At 45.4% G+C, this 16,112-nt stretch overlaps 1 protein-coding gene across 6 annotated transcripts in view; it reads left to right on the forward strand.

The window, feature by feature from the left end:
• Positions 1-16,112, forward strand: part of TAOK1 (TAO kinase 1) — a 70,014-nt gene that overhangs the window by 14,700 nt on the left and 39,202 nt on the right. For 3 of the 6 annotated variants that reach the window (XM_040533071.1, XM_040533069.1, XM_040533074.1), the window contains one exon: positions 14,737-14,963. In XM_040533071.1, coding sequence (XP_040389005.1) covers positions 14,832-14,963 — 132 coding nt within the window. In that variant the 5' untranslated portion in view covers positions 14,737-14,831. Of the gene's footprint in view, positions 1-1,718; positions 1,885-5,916; positions 6,138-11,831; positions 13,631-14,736; positions 14,964-16,112 lie in introns of those variants that run through there. The other 3 variants (XM_040533072.1, XM_040533070.1, XM_040533073.1) reach the window with 3 other exon arrangements.

The raw sequence follows: 16,112 nt of genomic DNA on the forward strand, positions 1-16,112 counted from the left end.
TGCCAGACCCAGACCCTTACGTGGCGTATCGGTGGACAGTCACAAGGAAGCCCTTCCGACCACACAGCTTATTCACACTCCAGCTGCACGGAGCGGTTACAGCTCTGGGCAGTGGCTCCTTTGTCATCTTCAGCCTCGGTACTTCACACGATGGTGTGATTGTGTCTCTGAGTTGCACGGTTCAGCTTTGGCCGAGCCACTGCCTCAAGATCAAAGACTCTTCGCAAGAGCCACGACTGCCAGCCAGCAAAGTGCAGGCTTCGAGCTCAGTCCTGCCAGTACCGAGTGCTTAAGGAGGGGTATGAGATTATTTTAATTGGCTTTTCCTTTGCAGTGCTGTTTCTTTACTGCATCTCTCAAAGGTCAGCCTCGGAAGAGTCACCTGTTGGCAGCTTCCTGCTCGTGCAAAAGCTGAGGCCGGAGTCCTTGAAGCAGGCAGGACAACCTTGTTCCAGAGAGCCAACGTGAGAGCAGGGTCCACCATATCTCAATTAACCTTTTATTTAAAGGCACAGAAAATAGCCTTCTCCATCGACTGAAGCAATCAAATTTTGTTCACCTCAACTAAAGGGGAGGAGTGGAAGAGGTCGCCGATTTTTTTTTCATTCATTTGCTTTTGTGAATGGTTGCTGAGAACAGCTGGAGTAAGCAGCTTTGTGTGCGAGTGCACGAAGAACCTATGAAACATAAAAGTGTTTGGATCTGTGCTGCTGGAATAGACCGATTTCTGATTACAGCTTTCTGTCAAATTTAGGATGGATGTGTTCCTACTGTAGCTGAAATTGCCTTTTCAGCCTTAAAATACTTTAATGCTTACTAGGTACATTCAAGGAACTTAAGCGCTTTCTTTCTCACTTCAGTCCAGAAGAAAATGCAGCGTTTCTTGCTTGGGAGCAGAAGAGTTGCTGTACAGGAGGAACGTTTTTGGAAGTATTTCCAGTCAGAGCCAACCTGCGTGGAATAGACCTTGGCCATTAAAACCTGCTCTGTGGACCTCGTTTCCGAGTTGTTCCAAGTATTTCCTTCAGGTGCAAATGTTCCCCTACCCCTTTCGTGCCTTATATTCAGGGCAGTTAGTAACACTGCCAAAACAAGGAAAGAGCCAGCTAGCTTTTTTAAAGCAGGCTTTTGGAGAAAAGATGTACTCGTTTACCTTTAGCGTGTGCGCAGTGACGACTGAACCTGTCTTTCTGGTGGAGAGGCAGTTAAGCAACAGGGTGCCTAAGTCCATGGGTTGATGGATGTTTTAGTAAACCCTCTGTGAGGCGAGTTCTTGTGGATTTCAAGGGCATATTTTGCTGGAAGTCATTCCTCTCCTCAGTTTTACAGAGCCTGCGGGTACTGGGATTGAACAGACCCATAGCACTTCAGCACTCCATGGATGTATCTCCTTCCTGGTGGCACACAGAGATCAGTGATACAGACTGGTAAAACAGCTTAATTTTTATATAAGCTCATCAGCACAGAGACTCCTTGCATTTGCAAACCAGCTGCTGCTTAGTGGGGCCCACGGGGCGCTCCCGGAGCACGCGGTGCGGTGGCAGCAGCGGTGCAAAGCAGCACCGGGCGCTGCGTGGGCAGTTTGGAGCTGCTGGTGCTGGCCAGGCCCAGGGCTGCAGGGCTCAGGAGGACTTCTCCCTGCTGTAGAGGCTCTCGTTTCCATTTCCTAGACTGTCGGGAATCTCTGTCCTGCGCGCGGTGAATCATTCCTGGATAGCACCCAGGCAGCGTGGAGGAGGAAGGTGCCTGGTGTGAATGCAGGGAGGTATAAAAGTCAGATGAGAGAGGGGAAATAAGAAGAGTAGTGAGATGGGGACTGCAGAGGGATCGGAGACGGAGGAACTACGGCTGATGGAGAAATGGAGCCGGAGGTTTGCAGAAGAGGTGACTGGGGAGGTGGGGAGGGAGGCAGCGAGCGGAGGTCGGTTGGCAAGGGGGGTGGCAGGCTCAGTTCTGACACCTTCTAATTCTGGAGCACTTGCCTTTGTAACCTTAATCATTTTGTTCTAATACACTAGATAGAAAAATTACATTATATGTTCTGAGGAATTTGGTTACTATGGTAATGGGTATATAAGTACATAAGAGATAAGATGTCAGCAATCAGAACAGCTGTAATTTAGCACACAAACCCGTGACTGCCTGAATTTGGGGAAGCAGGCCGGTACAAACTTCTCCTGCTTCGATCTCTTGTTTGACTGCCGGCACGTCTGTTCCCGTGTGAAAGTGACGTCAGAGCTTCTACAGTAAATCTTTCAGTTTTATGGAATTTCGGCAGACGTGCCCGAAATTTCTGGGTAAACAAACCACATACCTCCCTCTGTGCCAGGGGAGCGAGGTCTCTGTATTCCCACCCGGCCTCTGCACGTGCAGACCCGGGGACAAGTTAAAAGGGGTGGCTGTCCCCATGTGTGGAAACATAAATGGGACTGTACAAAGTGCATGGTCATGCAGTAACAAGAAACGTCCTATATAAAACTGGTTTATCAGTTAGAAATGGAAAGGTGTGAAAGACTTGAGTATATCCATTGATAACATGGTGATTGTAAAACTGAATGGTGTGTGGCCAGGAAATATGCAGATGTGGAGAATTTTTATGTTAAAAAAAATGCTTAGTTCGGGGCAGATGTGTGGAAGGGCTGCTGGGATGGTCTGGGAAGTGAATGTGTTGTAAAGGGAGGCAGAACTGGCCTGCTTTTTTGAGCTAAGGAGACACAGTACATGTCTGTACTTGCCCTTATCCCTCAATATTGATAAGGGAAGAGAACTGTTTAAGCTTTAAAGACAGTGCAGGAAAAAGAGTAAATCAGTGTAAACTGGCACATAATAAATACAAACTGTAAATCACTCTTAATCAGTTATTAAATCGATTCCTAATCAAATAGGAATGGGGTTCTGGAGCAGCCTTGTAGTCAGGGTCGTGGCTTTAAGAAGTCCTTAGGGAGCTGGCCATTAGTTGATAACTGGATTCTGTTGTATAGTCGCTTAAAATAGCAGGTACAGGACTTGACAGACCTTCAGTCCTATGATCCTAACTATCCAATGGAGTCATATTCTGTGTCTGAGCCACTGGCACCCAAATCGTTGTATGTATTAGTTAAGAAAAACATTTTCTCCCATGAAACCAAATAAAACTCATCAAATTAAAAGGGTATGCTTGTTGTCTTAATAGGCACTGAAAGCTACTTTTTTGTTAGTGGAAGAGAAGTAATCTAGGCCTTGTAGAACTTGTAGGAGAAGCATTGCCTCAACTAGGTAAAATCTTGAAAAAGATGTTCTTTGTTGGTGTTTTATTTCGGTTTTAGGTTGTTTAACTAATCCTCTTGCTGTGTGCTATTTAAAAAGTTTTCCTGCTCAGTCATGTGAGGACAGGAAGAATAAGTACTCAGCTTGAGCTGGAGAAAAACGGGACCGGTTGCCATTACCCTGGGGGATTCCAGCAGGAACGGAGGTGTTGGGCTTCGGGTGCGTGCTGCTCAGCGAAGGTTCTCCACTGGGTGCAGAGGATGTGGCAGAACAAATTGCATGGCTGCAGGAGGTTTCAAACTGTTCTGATGCTGAAATACGTTCTACCTTTTTGAACCTGCTTTAAGTTGCAAAGTGGAGTAAGAAGCTTAGATATGCATATATATGTTATATATGCATATGTGTGTTCCTTATACATATATCCTTGCTGAACTCCTAATGCCCTGTAAGTGTGCTCTGTTAGATTGCTCACTCCTTCATAAAGAGCAGAATGGCCTTTCACTGGTAATCTGTTTTTTAAACAGCTTTGCAGCATTTATTAAGTAATGAAGATCCATCGTGTCCATGCGTGTTACTAGAACCTGGTGAGATACTTCCTCATTATTTGTGTGCGGCCTTTCGATAAACCTCTTCTCTGGATGTGATGGTAGTAGTATGTTTTATAACCTCCTGTGTTAAACAAAATTGACCTTTTTCATAACAAAGTGTGTTGATGAAATGTTTGTGTCTCGTCCTGCCTTCTGTCTCTGGCAGTGGGTAACGATTAGGTGCATCAGCAGAGCCAGGAGCATTCAGAAATACCTTACCTGACCTGTCTGTGGATGCTCTTACACGTGTAAATGTCCAGTTTAAAAACCAGTGTTTATATCTCTTGGACTCAGTACCTTTGCAGTATTTTCTGCTGGTTAATTTTAGTCTTTATAGCTTGGTTGGTTGAATTCCTTCACCGTTATAAATATGCTGCTCTTACATTTTATGGACTGTCCCCTTGCTCTTGAAGTGAGAGCGCTTTACGTGACTTTCTTATGTGTTGTTTTTAACTCTTACACCTTTTCTTCATGGAGTTTAGTTTGTCTTCTTGGACATTTATGATTTTGTACTTATGAAGCCTTTTTGTACTGTACTTTGATTTTATTGCTAGTAGATTTGAGTGGGGAATAATAGCCAGGATCAGACCATGGCAGAGATTTTCTTAATGTTTTTTTCAGAAATTCTATATTATTTTCCTAATTGATTCTTCTTCTTTTTCTTTTTCCTTTCTTTCTTTTATTTTTTTTTTAATTTGACATTGTCTTCATGTAATTGTGCAATTATTTTCAATGAGTTGTCTGCCCAAGGCTCATTTCTTGTGAGTTATGTTTAGTTTGGGAGTAGGGGTGTGTTTGATCACTCATTACTTTGGGAACTTTCATCTCTTGTTTTGTTGCTCATTCGCGTTATTTTTTATGGTTCTTGTATCATTTTTGGTGCTGTCAACTGCCCTAAATATAACTTATGTTCTTTTCCCTCTCTGATTTGAGATCTTACCTGCAAATATTTTGCAGGTTCTGCACTGTACCTGTGGTCTCTCAGGGGCTGCAAGGCCCTTTTCCCTTGAAGCGTTTCATCATCTATCTGATCTCTTGCTTTTTTCAGAGCTTTGCATCAGTATTTCAGCTCTCAGTCCAGAGGTGGTTTGGTTTCTACCTACGACAAACCAATACTCAGAATAATTTTGTGTACCAGACCTTGCTCAGTACTTCTTGAAGATCCTTCTCTGTTCTGTTATTTTAATGACAAATAGTCTAGCGCCTAACTGCTTGGCTTGTTAGTTCTCGGGGTCACCAAGTGGTTAGGATGTTATTTCCCCCAAATATTAGCTCAGTCAGTTCTGTTCACTTTGGTGTGTGCTCCCCTGGAGCAGGAGCTGTTGCAAGGAGTCGACGTCGTTCTGGAGTTACTTCAAGCTTCTGGGACAGTTGTTCATCTTCGTAGCTCAATAGTGTTTAATTTACAGATTTATTGAAGGACCAGCTTTCTTGATGCATGGTCTGTGATACCTGCTCTTCTCACAGAGCCAAGTCACCACGTTTGTGCGAGTAATTTGTCTTCCTTGCTCTCCCCTCGCCCTCCAGCCCAGCAGCAGAGCAGATGGGCGGCTGCCCAAGGCCCCTGGCTGCCGCGGGTTTGGTTGTGTTGTTCTGTTCGCTGCATCGCTTTCTTTTTTTACAAGACTGTTCCCACAAAATCTTCCAGTTCTCTCTTGGATTTCTCAGTTGGATTTAATTTCTATCCCAGATCCCTGCTGCTGGCTTCGGTGTCCCCACGTTTGCTTGCTCAGGGAGAACCTGGAGCTGTGTCCCATGTGTCGCACCGAATTCGATTGCATGCACCATTTAAATGTTTTCCTGTTCTTACTGGTCAGAAAGACTTTGAATTGCTTCCTTTCAGGCCTCCTTTCTGAAACTGGGTATGATACTGCTACTTTTTAATTACTTCTTTTCTTGAGGGTAACTGACTATATTGTGGTCTTTAGTGGCTTAGTTCTGAATCTGAGTCCAAAACAGCTAATTTGCTTGTTTACTATACTTGTTGTTCTGGGGCAGAATTGGTTAGGGGTCAAGAAAAGGTTTCTTTAAACTCTAGTCCCGTTAGAACACCTAGCTGTAGTTTTTTTTATGGGCAGCTGGAGTTTCCCAGTATTTTTGCCTCTGGAATCGATGGACTCCCATCAGCTGGCTGCTCACCAACCTTCTCCTGGCCGGTGAGCGGCCAGCAGCATCTCCTGCACTGCAGCAATCAAACCTCACACTCCTCAGTCATTGCAATGCCAGCTGAGAGACGTGGGCACGAGCTGTCTGCAGGTGATTCAGTGCAGAACACGTTTTGGTGTGATGCTTCACTGAGTAAAGGTAAGTAGCTGGCAACTACCGAGAACTTAATGAACTGCTAAAGAAGGCGGCAGAAAATTTCGTTTTTTCCAGTTGTCTTCCTCATAGCTTTGCTAGCCTAAGGAATTGCTAAATTTAGAGCTGACCTTCGTAATAAATATACCAGAACTATCACAAGCAAAGGGATTCAGGAGATGTTAGTGCTGGCTATGCCAGGGTATGGTTAGCGCTTCCTGGCCTTTCCTGACATTGGTCCTTGAGACACAAACACTGGCCATTCTTCGGCTATTGTGTAGGCCTAACTTTTGATCCAGTGGGATGTTTTTGCTTTAATAAGGAGAAAAAATACAGGATGCTTTTTGGTATTAATGTTTCTTTCAACTGCATCAATAAGGCGTTTTATTTGTGTTGTTTAAGCAGTAAGATCAGTGACAGATTCTGTGTTCTCAGGTGAGTGACGCTGCAGAAATTGCCAGTTAACAAAAGTGATATTTCCAAGATCGCCGATAGTGTTAGGTGTACTCGTGTTTGTTTATAACTGGTATGTGTAACTGTTGTGAAAATAGATTAAGTTTCTTCAGAGTATCTGTCTTTAGCACGGGAACAGGCTTACCTAGATAGTTATCTTTTCTGACTATTTTAAGTAGTAGAAATACAGAACACAAAACAAAATGGAAAGCACAGGGTAATTAATTGTTGCTTTGGTAATCACTGCTGGCTTACTGCCGGTGCAGATCATCCTAATAAACACTTACACCCAAAGCAGAAGCACGGATCCTGGGCTCGTCAGCTGAGCTATGGGAAACTTAACTTTCTGACTTTTGCTAGTGACATTCCTGGAAAGTAAACATCCAAGCGGAACAGCTCAACTGGATCAGAAAGTGTGCTGGGGTAAGTAATTTAGGGAGTTATGATGGACATTTTAGTGTCAGAATCTTGAGAGGAAATCAAAGTAAGCCGCACAGTGTACAAGTACATGTATAAGGGAAATGCAAGCAGTACTCTAAGATAAAGGTATCTTCCTGAGGCTATTCTGTGAAGAAGTATAATACAAGAAAAAAATACAGGTAGCAAAGCAGAGAAAGAAAGGAAAAAAAAATCTGCAAAGAGGTTTTTCCAGGAGAGAACCATTCCTCAAAAATCTTTTCTTAAAGTAGAAAAAGGATTCTTACAGGAGCGATAGGCTTGCTTTGTCAGAAGAAGAAAAATTTATCGTGTTGGGGAAGAAAAGGCTGTTTGAATGTAGCTGCTCACACAGACAAAAAGCTGCCAGAATTCACCACAATACCCAGCTACAAATTCTTCTTACCCTTATAATCTTTTCCTTCTACAAATACATACAGACGGGAATGAGAAAGGTATAAAGGGGACAGCATTTTATGACAGTTCTTTGCTGTAAACTTCTGCTGCAAAGGAGGACCTCGGATCATTCGCAGTAAGCAGCACTTGTCTTACCCAGGTACATGGGGGGTTGTAGAGCTTTGTGAAGGCTGTGAGACCTCACCTGCTTTGGCCCTTGGCAGACACAGGCTCTCTTTTCTTTCCCCTTCTTCAGTATGTATTCTCAAGTACAAGCTTGAGACTGACATGCAAATGTAGAGGAGAATAATGTTCCAGTGGGGCTTTCCATGGTCCACAGTTACCGTCTGCATTCCCGTTTTCTCAACCCATTCCCAGGTGTCTTTGTTTTGCCTGTGGTTGGCACAATTTTCAGGGTGGTTCCTTTTTCAGTCGGTTTAGTGACAGCATTTTGGATGTTTTTTTCCCTGAATGTTGAACACCTTCCTAACAGTCTCTGGTACAGCGCCGTCCATCTGCACCTCCATTTTCCTTAATGGCAGGTGGTCCTGGTGGAGAACAAGCATTCCAAAAACAATTGATTTTAGGATCATGGATGAGAAGGGCAAGTTCATGACATTGTCAGCATTTTTTCTTCTCAGCAGCAGCTCACTACTGAACAGCAGAAGGCAGGCAGCAGGATCCCAAGGAAGATGTTCCTCAGTGCCTCTTGCCCCTCTTCCAGGGGACAGGAGGAGCAAATGCCACTTGCTGCATCTCCAGGTTTTTCTTGTTTCATTTCTGGGATTTTTTTTTCCCCTTAATTACCACTCTAGGAAGACTTCCAAATTGCAGAACTAGAAGGAGAAGCATGTTGTTAGCTTGATGGGAAAGGCTTACCCAAGTACGCAAGCAGTCTGCGGTGTGTGGTTTCACATGAATCGAGTGCTAAAATCAGTCCGTTTTGTGAGGCTTGCAGATGCTGATAGGCTTTCCGCTGTGAGAGTCACCTAGAATGCACCTGTTTTGATACCATCTGCCACAGTGTAATTGAGCATGGACAGGAAGCTGATTTTTAGCTGCTCAAGGAAACGGTCTTTTTCTGCTGTGAGCAGAGGACAACTTGTTTTCCATGCGTGCAGTACACGTTGAGCCACTGGAGAGGTTCTCTGCTTTTATCAAAACGGGAAAAAAGAGTAGACTGGGTGGGCCAGAGCCTGTGTTGAGAGATGTTTTAAGGAACATCTACAGCACTTGGTGGGTTGGCAGGACTTTTCTATTTTTAGTCAGGTAACAGGTATATATGTATAGTTTGGGCAAGCTTGCTGGAAGGAGGAATTGGGCACAGTGATCAAGAATGTACTTTCAGAGTGGTAAACCCAATGGATGAATGTCCCTGTGTGTGCTGAGACCTGCAGAAGGATGAATAAACGCTTTGCATTTCCAGTTGAAGGAACTCCGTTCATGGAATTCATCAGGCTAAAGTTTTAAAGGCTGATACCCAGGGAAGAGCTTATATAAAGGTCACAAAATAAGTCCTAGGTAGCAGCATCATTCCAAAAGTCGCATATCTCAGCACTGTCTGGTGTGAGGAGGGCACGATGTGTTCATTTCTTCTGATGATGGACCTTCAGCTTATTTTCTGGAAGGCCCCCAAGCTGCGTTGCCCTTCCACTTCTGCTACCAGGCTGGACTCAAATCGCCACACTTACGTCCCCGTGTCTTGGAGAGGGGTAGGTGTAGCAACGTAGTGCTTTTGCCCAAAGAGAGTGCATTTCAAAGCAGCACAAACCATTTTTATCTCTTGACTCAGATGCTACATATGCCATTCGTCGCGCTGCCTTCTCTTTGCATGCACTGTGGCCTCGTTTTGCAGTGCTGTAGATGGGTATTTTGCTCTCGGCCTTCTGACAGCTCAAGCTCAGCCTCCTGGGCTCGGTAGTGGAGTCTTGCTGAAGTGATGGAGCGCCTGGCCTACGTAGTTGTGAGCTGGGAGAGCCTCTTTGGCAGCTCAAATGGGAGTCAGAGAAGAAACTTCCTCTACCTGCTGGGCAACTTCTTTCTGCAAAGTCCAGCCGGGGTTTGCCCTGCGCGGTGTGTGAGCAGACAGCTCCCACGTGCTGTGTATCTGGTTGGGATGCTGTGGGGTTCTTATTTAGGAAGTTGTCTGAAAATGCAAAAATAGTGACAGCTTCACGTTTTGTGTACAATCAGCGTCTTGCTTTCTATAATGTAGCTTATTTTTTTTTACCTTATGTGTTTCTATTCAGACTGTATTTAAAAATGTTTTGTCTGCTACTTTAAAAAATATACAGGGATTGTAAGTCAAGCCTTCAGTGCTGTACTGAAAACGAACAGAAATTTCTGAGTCGGTATTTTAAGCATTCTTACCGTCTAACTCTTGTTTTAGGATAAATTGTAAGTAAAATAAAAAAAAATCAAAGTCAGTTCTTTCAATAGTTCCAGTTTACCATATTTATGAAAGTGGTGGAAATTTTTAGTGTCAGCTGGAAGCCATTCAGGAAAATTTTAATAGTGTGTTGAGAGGATAATTTAATCTCAGCTTCATACACTCCCTGGATCTGACCCATATGCAAGTGAGAGAAAATCCTTTTTCCCTCTTTTGACAGTGGCATGATGCACTCGTTGCCCATCTATTTGACGCTTTTGCATTAGGTCCTAGCAGAGGAAATGACTCCAAAATTTAGCAAGTGTTTGCACTGCATGCAATGGAGATGCTTAAAGAAATGAAAACTAAATACCAGTTTCCAAATGATGATGGTGGTGGGTTTTGTTGTGGCTTGTTACCCCAGTGCCACAGCTTTAGTTAAGGAGGATGTCAAAGACTGGAGTGTTCCTGTGCTGGATATTCTCTGTATTGCCTCTGCCAGCAGAGTGCAGCCCTAAAAATCAGAGGTGCTGTAAGTGGCTTCCTGAGCAGCTCTTTAAGCCTGATACACGTATTATCAGGGAGACATATCTAGTGTACCTACATTTGATATTAAGGATAAGTTTTTATTAGTTTTGCTGTACTAAGTGTATCGCGTGGCAGATGACTATAACATGAAGCAAGATTTACATCTCAAACGGCAAATAATTGCTTGTTTATAGGTCAGTAATGGAGGAAAGCGTTCCTCTTGTCCTCGTTAGCCATCGCCGGAGCCCTTGCAGTGTGCCCCTTGGTACCCAGCAAAATGGAGAGGCAGGGTGGTGGGCTGCTTTGCCGTGCATAAATCTGCTCGCTGCTTCCATTTCGAGCTCCCGTGATGTTTCTTTAACTCCAGTTATAATATTCCTACTTACAGAAGCTGAAGGATGTTGAATATGTTGGTTCTTTGAAAATTCATTTGTATGGACAGCGTGCGCTGCTTTTTAATGCTAATAACCTACAAGCCAGCCTATGCATTAGCTGTCACGTTTGGGTTTCTACGAACTTTTGAACCATCTTAAGGAACTGGAAGTGCTTTGAGGCACTTGTGCTTCGTGTAGCCTGATGCCTGTAGTCATCATCATGGCTGGGTTTGGATGTGAGACTGAGGAATAATACGGCAGGTGGAAGTCGTGGTGAGTAGGCTTGCTTCTCGTTTGCAGCACAGACCCAGCACCTTGCTTTATTAATGGGAAGAGCTCCTGTGTTGCTGGCAGTTAGGTGTTTGGATGCAGTGTGGACAGGGGGAGCCTGACCAGCCTTGCTAAACATGCACCCAGCATTATTTCTCTTAATTTCTCTAGAGTTTCTGTAGTGTAAGGCTTCAATAGGCACATAAATACAGCAGAGCTGTGCTCGTGCTCTGCAGGATCCCGGGGGAACTTAGTCACAGGGCTGGGTCCGGCTCGAGCAGGGGATGGCCCGGCAGGCAGGAGGCAGAGCTCCCAAGGGAACAGGTCTTACCCCTTCCGCACCTTCCAGCTTCCTTAGGGCCGCGGGTCAAGGTGTGCGCGTGTGCTTTTAGCATGGCCACGATTACAGGGAACGCGACGTCTTACTTATTCATGGACTTCTGTGGATGCGTGCACACAGTTTCTGCTAATTGGCAGTTGTTCAGATGAAAGTAATTTGATAAAAGTATTTTGGCCTGTAATCAGTGCCGTTTACACTAGTAATGGTAGCCACCTAGTAAATCTAGTTCGGCCCAATATGTGAAAATAGAGTTGGTCCGGAGTTGTGCTTTGCTCAAGCCCTGGTTTATTTTGAATCCTTTTTGCCTCGGCTGGTTACGAGTGGAACTGATCGAAGTAGGGATCGTTGTGTTGCACACCATGAGATGTTTTTTCTGTTCCTTTGTTTGGGTACGAGAACCAACTGGGCAGAGCAGTGGCCTTCACTTCGCTGCAGCGTGCGCACCAAATGCCCCCAGCCGGCAGGGAGCGGTGCCGGCACCCAGGGGACCCGTCTGTCGGCCTCAGCGCGAGGCCGGCCTCCAGACCTCTGCCACTAACGTGAGGCGACCGGTCCCATCCGCTGGAAGCAACTGTGGGTAACGGGAGGGCTGTGCCAACCCCGGAGCTGCAGCAAAGAGACAGCCCGGGTGGAAGAATGTGAAATATGTAATTGCGACTTGACTGTCATTTAGCAAACCAGCTGCTTGCTGGTCTATAATTTAATTTTCGGTGCAGTTTAGTTGCAGTTTCATTGTTTTTTTTTTCTTAAGGCTCATGTGTATTTTTAATACATTTACAATAATGTGATAGCCACATCGCATGGTCCTTGTCCTAATTTCCATTCCCCAAAGTGTTCGGGCGTCGTTTCTGCACGAGGGGGCCGAGCGTGTCGGCTGCTGGACTGGCCGGGCTTTGGCAAGCCGGGAATGTTGTCTGGGCAAAATGACCGAGGGGATTTGGTGTTCTCGCATCCTTAAAAAATGGGAGTGCTTCACTAAGTGAAACAGCGGGCAGCTTTCTTAAGGATGGACTTTACGCTGATGCATTTTACCGGTCTGTGTGAGCAGGTAGAATGACGAGCATAGCGCCGCATACCCGTCTGGGCCTACTCTCTTAAAGTTTTTAATACCTGGTGGTTTTACCCTCGCACATCTCGAAACAGCAGTTATTTCCAAGAACAACGATAACAACATCTGCCTTGACGCTCACAGGACTTGGAGGCGCACCTCAGCGAGCCCAGCGGCCTGGGAGGCATTAGCAGTGGGGAGGCCTGGCCTGGCCTGCCCCGTGGGTGCTGTCTCGGAGGCAGGCCGAGCAGAGGCCGGAGGCTGGCTGGGCGTGAGGGAGGCCGATGGGGGGGAGGAGGGAGGCCGTGCTGGGTCTGGGCTGTGTGTGTGCAGGGCTTTCTCCTCCGCTGGCTCGCTCGCACGCGCGCGCTCGAGGGGCCATGTGACTGCTGGCCATATTAGCAGGTTTATCCAAGCCTAGCCCCTCTGACTAACAGATGTAGGGAAAAGGGCATTCTGGGATCGCAGCAGTTGCTTTTGAACAACAATGTCCTTTTTGTAAGAATCTGATGCTTCTTAAAAGATGGAACATGACATCATTACCGTCGATCCAAGAAGCATTCCTTCAATAACACTGAGTGTGCTCTGGTTATCAGCTCCCTTCCCCCAGCCCCTTTCTCTCCCTCCTCTGACTGATGCTTTTTGTCTATTGTTTCGTCCGGGGCTGTAAATGCGAAACAGTTGTCTTTCAGTGTTATGTGCTTGTTAGGACTGGAATCAAGTGGAATATTGTTGGCTTCTTTGAAAGAAAGGACGAAAAACGACAACAAAAACCAACTTTCCTTGCGGTCTCCAGAAACGTAGCGTGCTTCAGGTAGGGGCTGAGTCGCAGCTAACGATTTCCCTTCCCACACCGCGTGAGTTACTGCCTTATGTAAGGGAAGGTGGGGAGATGGCAGCCCTGTTCCCGTGCACCCAGCCCCGCTCCATCGGCAGTCGGATGTGTCCTGTGCTAATGGTCTGAAGGCTCCTGCAACGATGCTGGTATCGATACGCAATGCGCCTGTGCACGCTCGTCAGAGGGGTACGGCAGAGCTGTGAACAGCTGCGTGGCTTCTGCATGGATTTTGTACTTGCTCTACCACTGGGATTTCAATCCCGTTTTTTTCCTCAGCCCCTGAGAGTGGGCTATTGTGGAAACATGTCCGGGGTTACGTTATAAATCTTGTTGAATCTGCTTGGAGGAAAGCTATGAAAATGCTGGATTTTGCTTCCCTGCTCTGCCTTCTCTTTCCCACGCATGTCTTCATGAGAAAAACTGGAGAACCTTGCAGACTTTACAACTAGGTATGTCTTGGCTGTCACTCACACGACCGTGCTCTCCTTGTAGCGGTGCTGGCAGTTGTTTGAACTAACAAGGAGCAGGCAGTCTTTGGCACTTCCACATGCTGCAACTGTCTAGAGGAGAGTACCACTGAGCATAAACATGCAGGAGTATGTCTTTTTCCATCCTTGTCGGAATTGCTCCGCAGGGAGGGGAGAACAAATGATTCATTGATGGTCTGGAGGCTTGGAGAAAGGTGGAGCTCTTACTGTCCTGGAAAGGAGGAAAAACGGACCGCGATAGGTAGGGCCTTCCAATAGATTGATTAAACTCAGACTTCGTGCCTTTTTTCCATCATAAAGATGTAAAACTTAAAGGGCAGATTTGAGATGTAAAATACGAATCAAAAGAAGTGCAAGTCTTGACCAGATAAGGGTTGTGTGAGGAAAGTGAGCTGTGTGAGTAGCTGTTTGACGGTGACACGGAATTTGTTTTGTTGGTGACAATTTGTGGGGAACCCAGGGGAAATCCCAGTACTTAGGCTCTTCCCTTAGCATGAAAAAACATGCATTTTACTCGTGATGGCTGTGTGGCTTTTACCTGAAGATTTTTCACAGGAAGATTTGAGCACAACCTTATGATGTATTATGAAATGGACGGCCTCCAAGACGCGTTTTCATTAAATGAAAGCAAATGCATGGTGTAAACGGGAGAGGTCCCATGCATCCCTAACAGGGTCTGAATGTGCAGTTGTGGTCCACTTCAAGAAGTGCAGCCAGTAATTTAATGGCATGTGTAACTCTTCAGGGAGGGGATATTGGAGTAATACGGGCTCGCTGGTGACAAACTGGTTATCACCGTGATTCTGCTGACCCCTGTGCAGGGGACTGAGCAGGTGCTGGAGCAGGAATGTGCCTCATTTTGTGCTTTGATTTCGAATTGTGTTCTGTAGAAATAAATACCTGACTGGTGCCTCAGTGGGACTTCGACATCCCGGCAGATAGGTTGCGCTGCTTTGTGTAAGAGGGTGGCTTGCTCTGGAAGAAGTGGAGGCTGCTCCTCCGCTGCTTTGTTTCCGTGTCTTTGAGCAGAGAATAACCAGTGAAGGCTTGCAATCTTTTTCTTGCAGTGATCCATGCTGAAGAGGCTCCATTCATACAGATGAGCCAAGGGTTGAGGCAGCACTTTAAACCCAGATAGTCGGTCGGCTAACTGCCCAGCAGGATGCCATCAACCAGCCGAGCGGGCAGCCTGAAGGACCCTGAAATTGCAGAGCTCTTCTTCAAAGAAGATCCAGAAAAGCTCTTCACAGATCTCCGAGAGATTGGCCATGGAAGCTTCGGAGCAGTTTATTTTGTAAGTAGCCTCGTGGCTTGTGAATTGTAGCTGTGTTTCCTTTTGTCTTCAAACTGTGGACACAGACTTTTTTGAATTTGTTGAGGAAAAGAAACTATGTGAACCTTTGTATGATGCTTGGGGAAGAAGTATTTTCTTTTATATCTGCATGGTCTGCCTGTTCACAGACTGACGGTATCTTTAAGGGGTTTGCATTCAAACGGAAAGAAAAAACGGGAAATGTGGCCCTTGTCCAGTGCTTTTAGGTTATGTTGCAAGTAGGGATTTTTCTGCAAATTAAAAAACATACTTTGGCTCCATCATTTCTGATTGGCAATGCACTTCTTTTGATTTGATTGTCTCCTTATCATCTCCAGTCCCTTGAGAGAAACAGAGTTCTCTCCCTTCGTGCATACCTCACAGGCTCCCTTAAAGACATTCTTTGTATTTGACACCTGAATGTTGGTGCTTTTGTTATCCTTGGGCCTGTCACATCCTCCTTCCCTACTGCAGGCAAGAATCCCAGTGTTCATCTGTATAAAACTTACTCGACGTGAGCGTCTGGACAGCAGTTTTTCCCAGGCTGCTTGTAGAGCTCGACTGGAGGTGGGATATTTCGTGGTAACCTCATTTGCAGGTTGCCGTATGTTAACCCAAGTGCACACTGTGAGACCTTCATTAAAAAACCATTTTCCTCAGAAAACCTTTTCACATTTATAATTATAGGAGGTGTGGCCAAACCTGCCAATGTTCCTTCAGAAAGCCATTTGTGTCAGTATTTTATGAGGTGCCTATTCATTGTTAATAATTGCAGCAGACCATGTTGGGAACCTTCCAGCACAAATTTAATGCAGCACAGATGAACTAATTAGGAAAAGCTTCTTAATTTTGTTCCCTGCTTAAAACTAGGAACTGCCAGTGTCTGGGAACAGATCTGGAGGAGGAAGTGTTTTCGAATGAAGCAGTACTCACCTGTGGCCTTTATTTCACTCATTTGCTTAAAGCGTGGATATGAAAGGAAGGAACAGAAAATCTGTCTTCCTGCTAAGTGGAAATATTATTGAAGTTTTTCAGAAATACTGTAACTTGTAAGGGAATGCATGCACCACATGAGTATGCAAAGCCAGCGTTCAGCTGGAGATAACCTGCAAACACTGTGCTAATGGCGTT

Source organism: Cygnus olor, chromosome 20 (assembly GCF_009769625.2).
Source record: "Cygnus olor isolate bCygOlo1 chromosome 20, bCygOlo1.pri.v2, whole genome shotgun sequence".
Taxonomy (NCBI): domain Eukaryota; kingdom Metazoa; phylum Chordata; class Aves; order Anseriformes; family Anatidae; genus Cygnus; species Cygnus olor.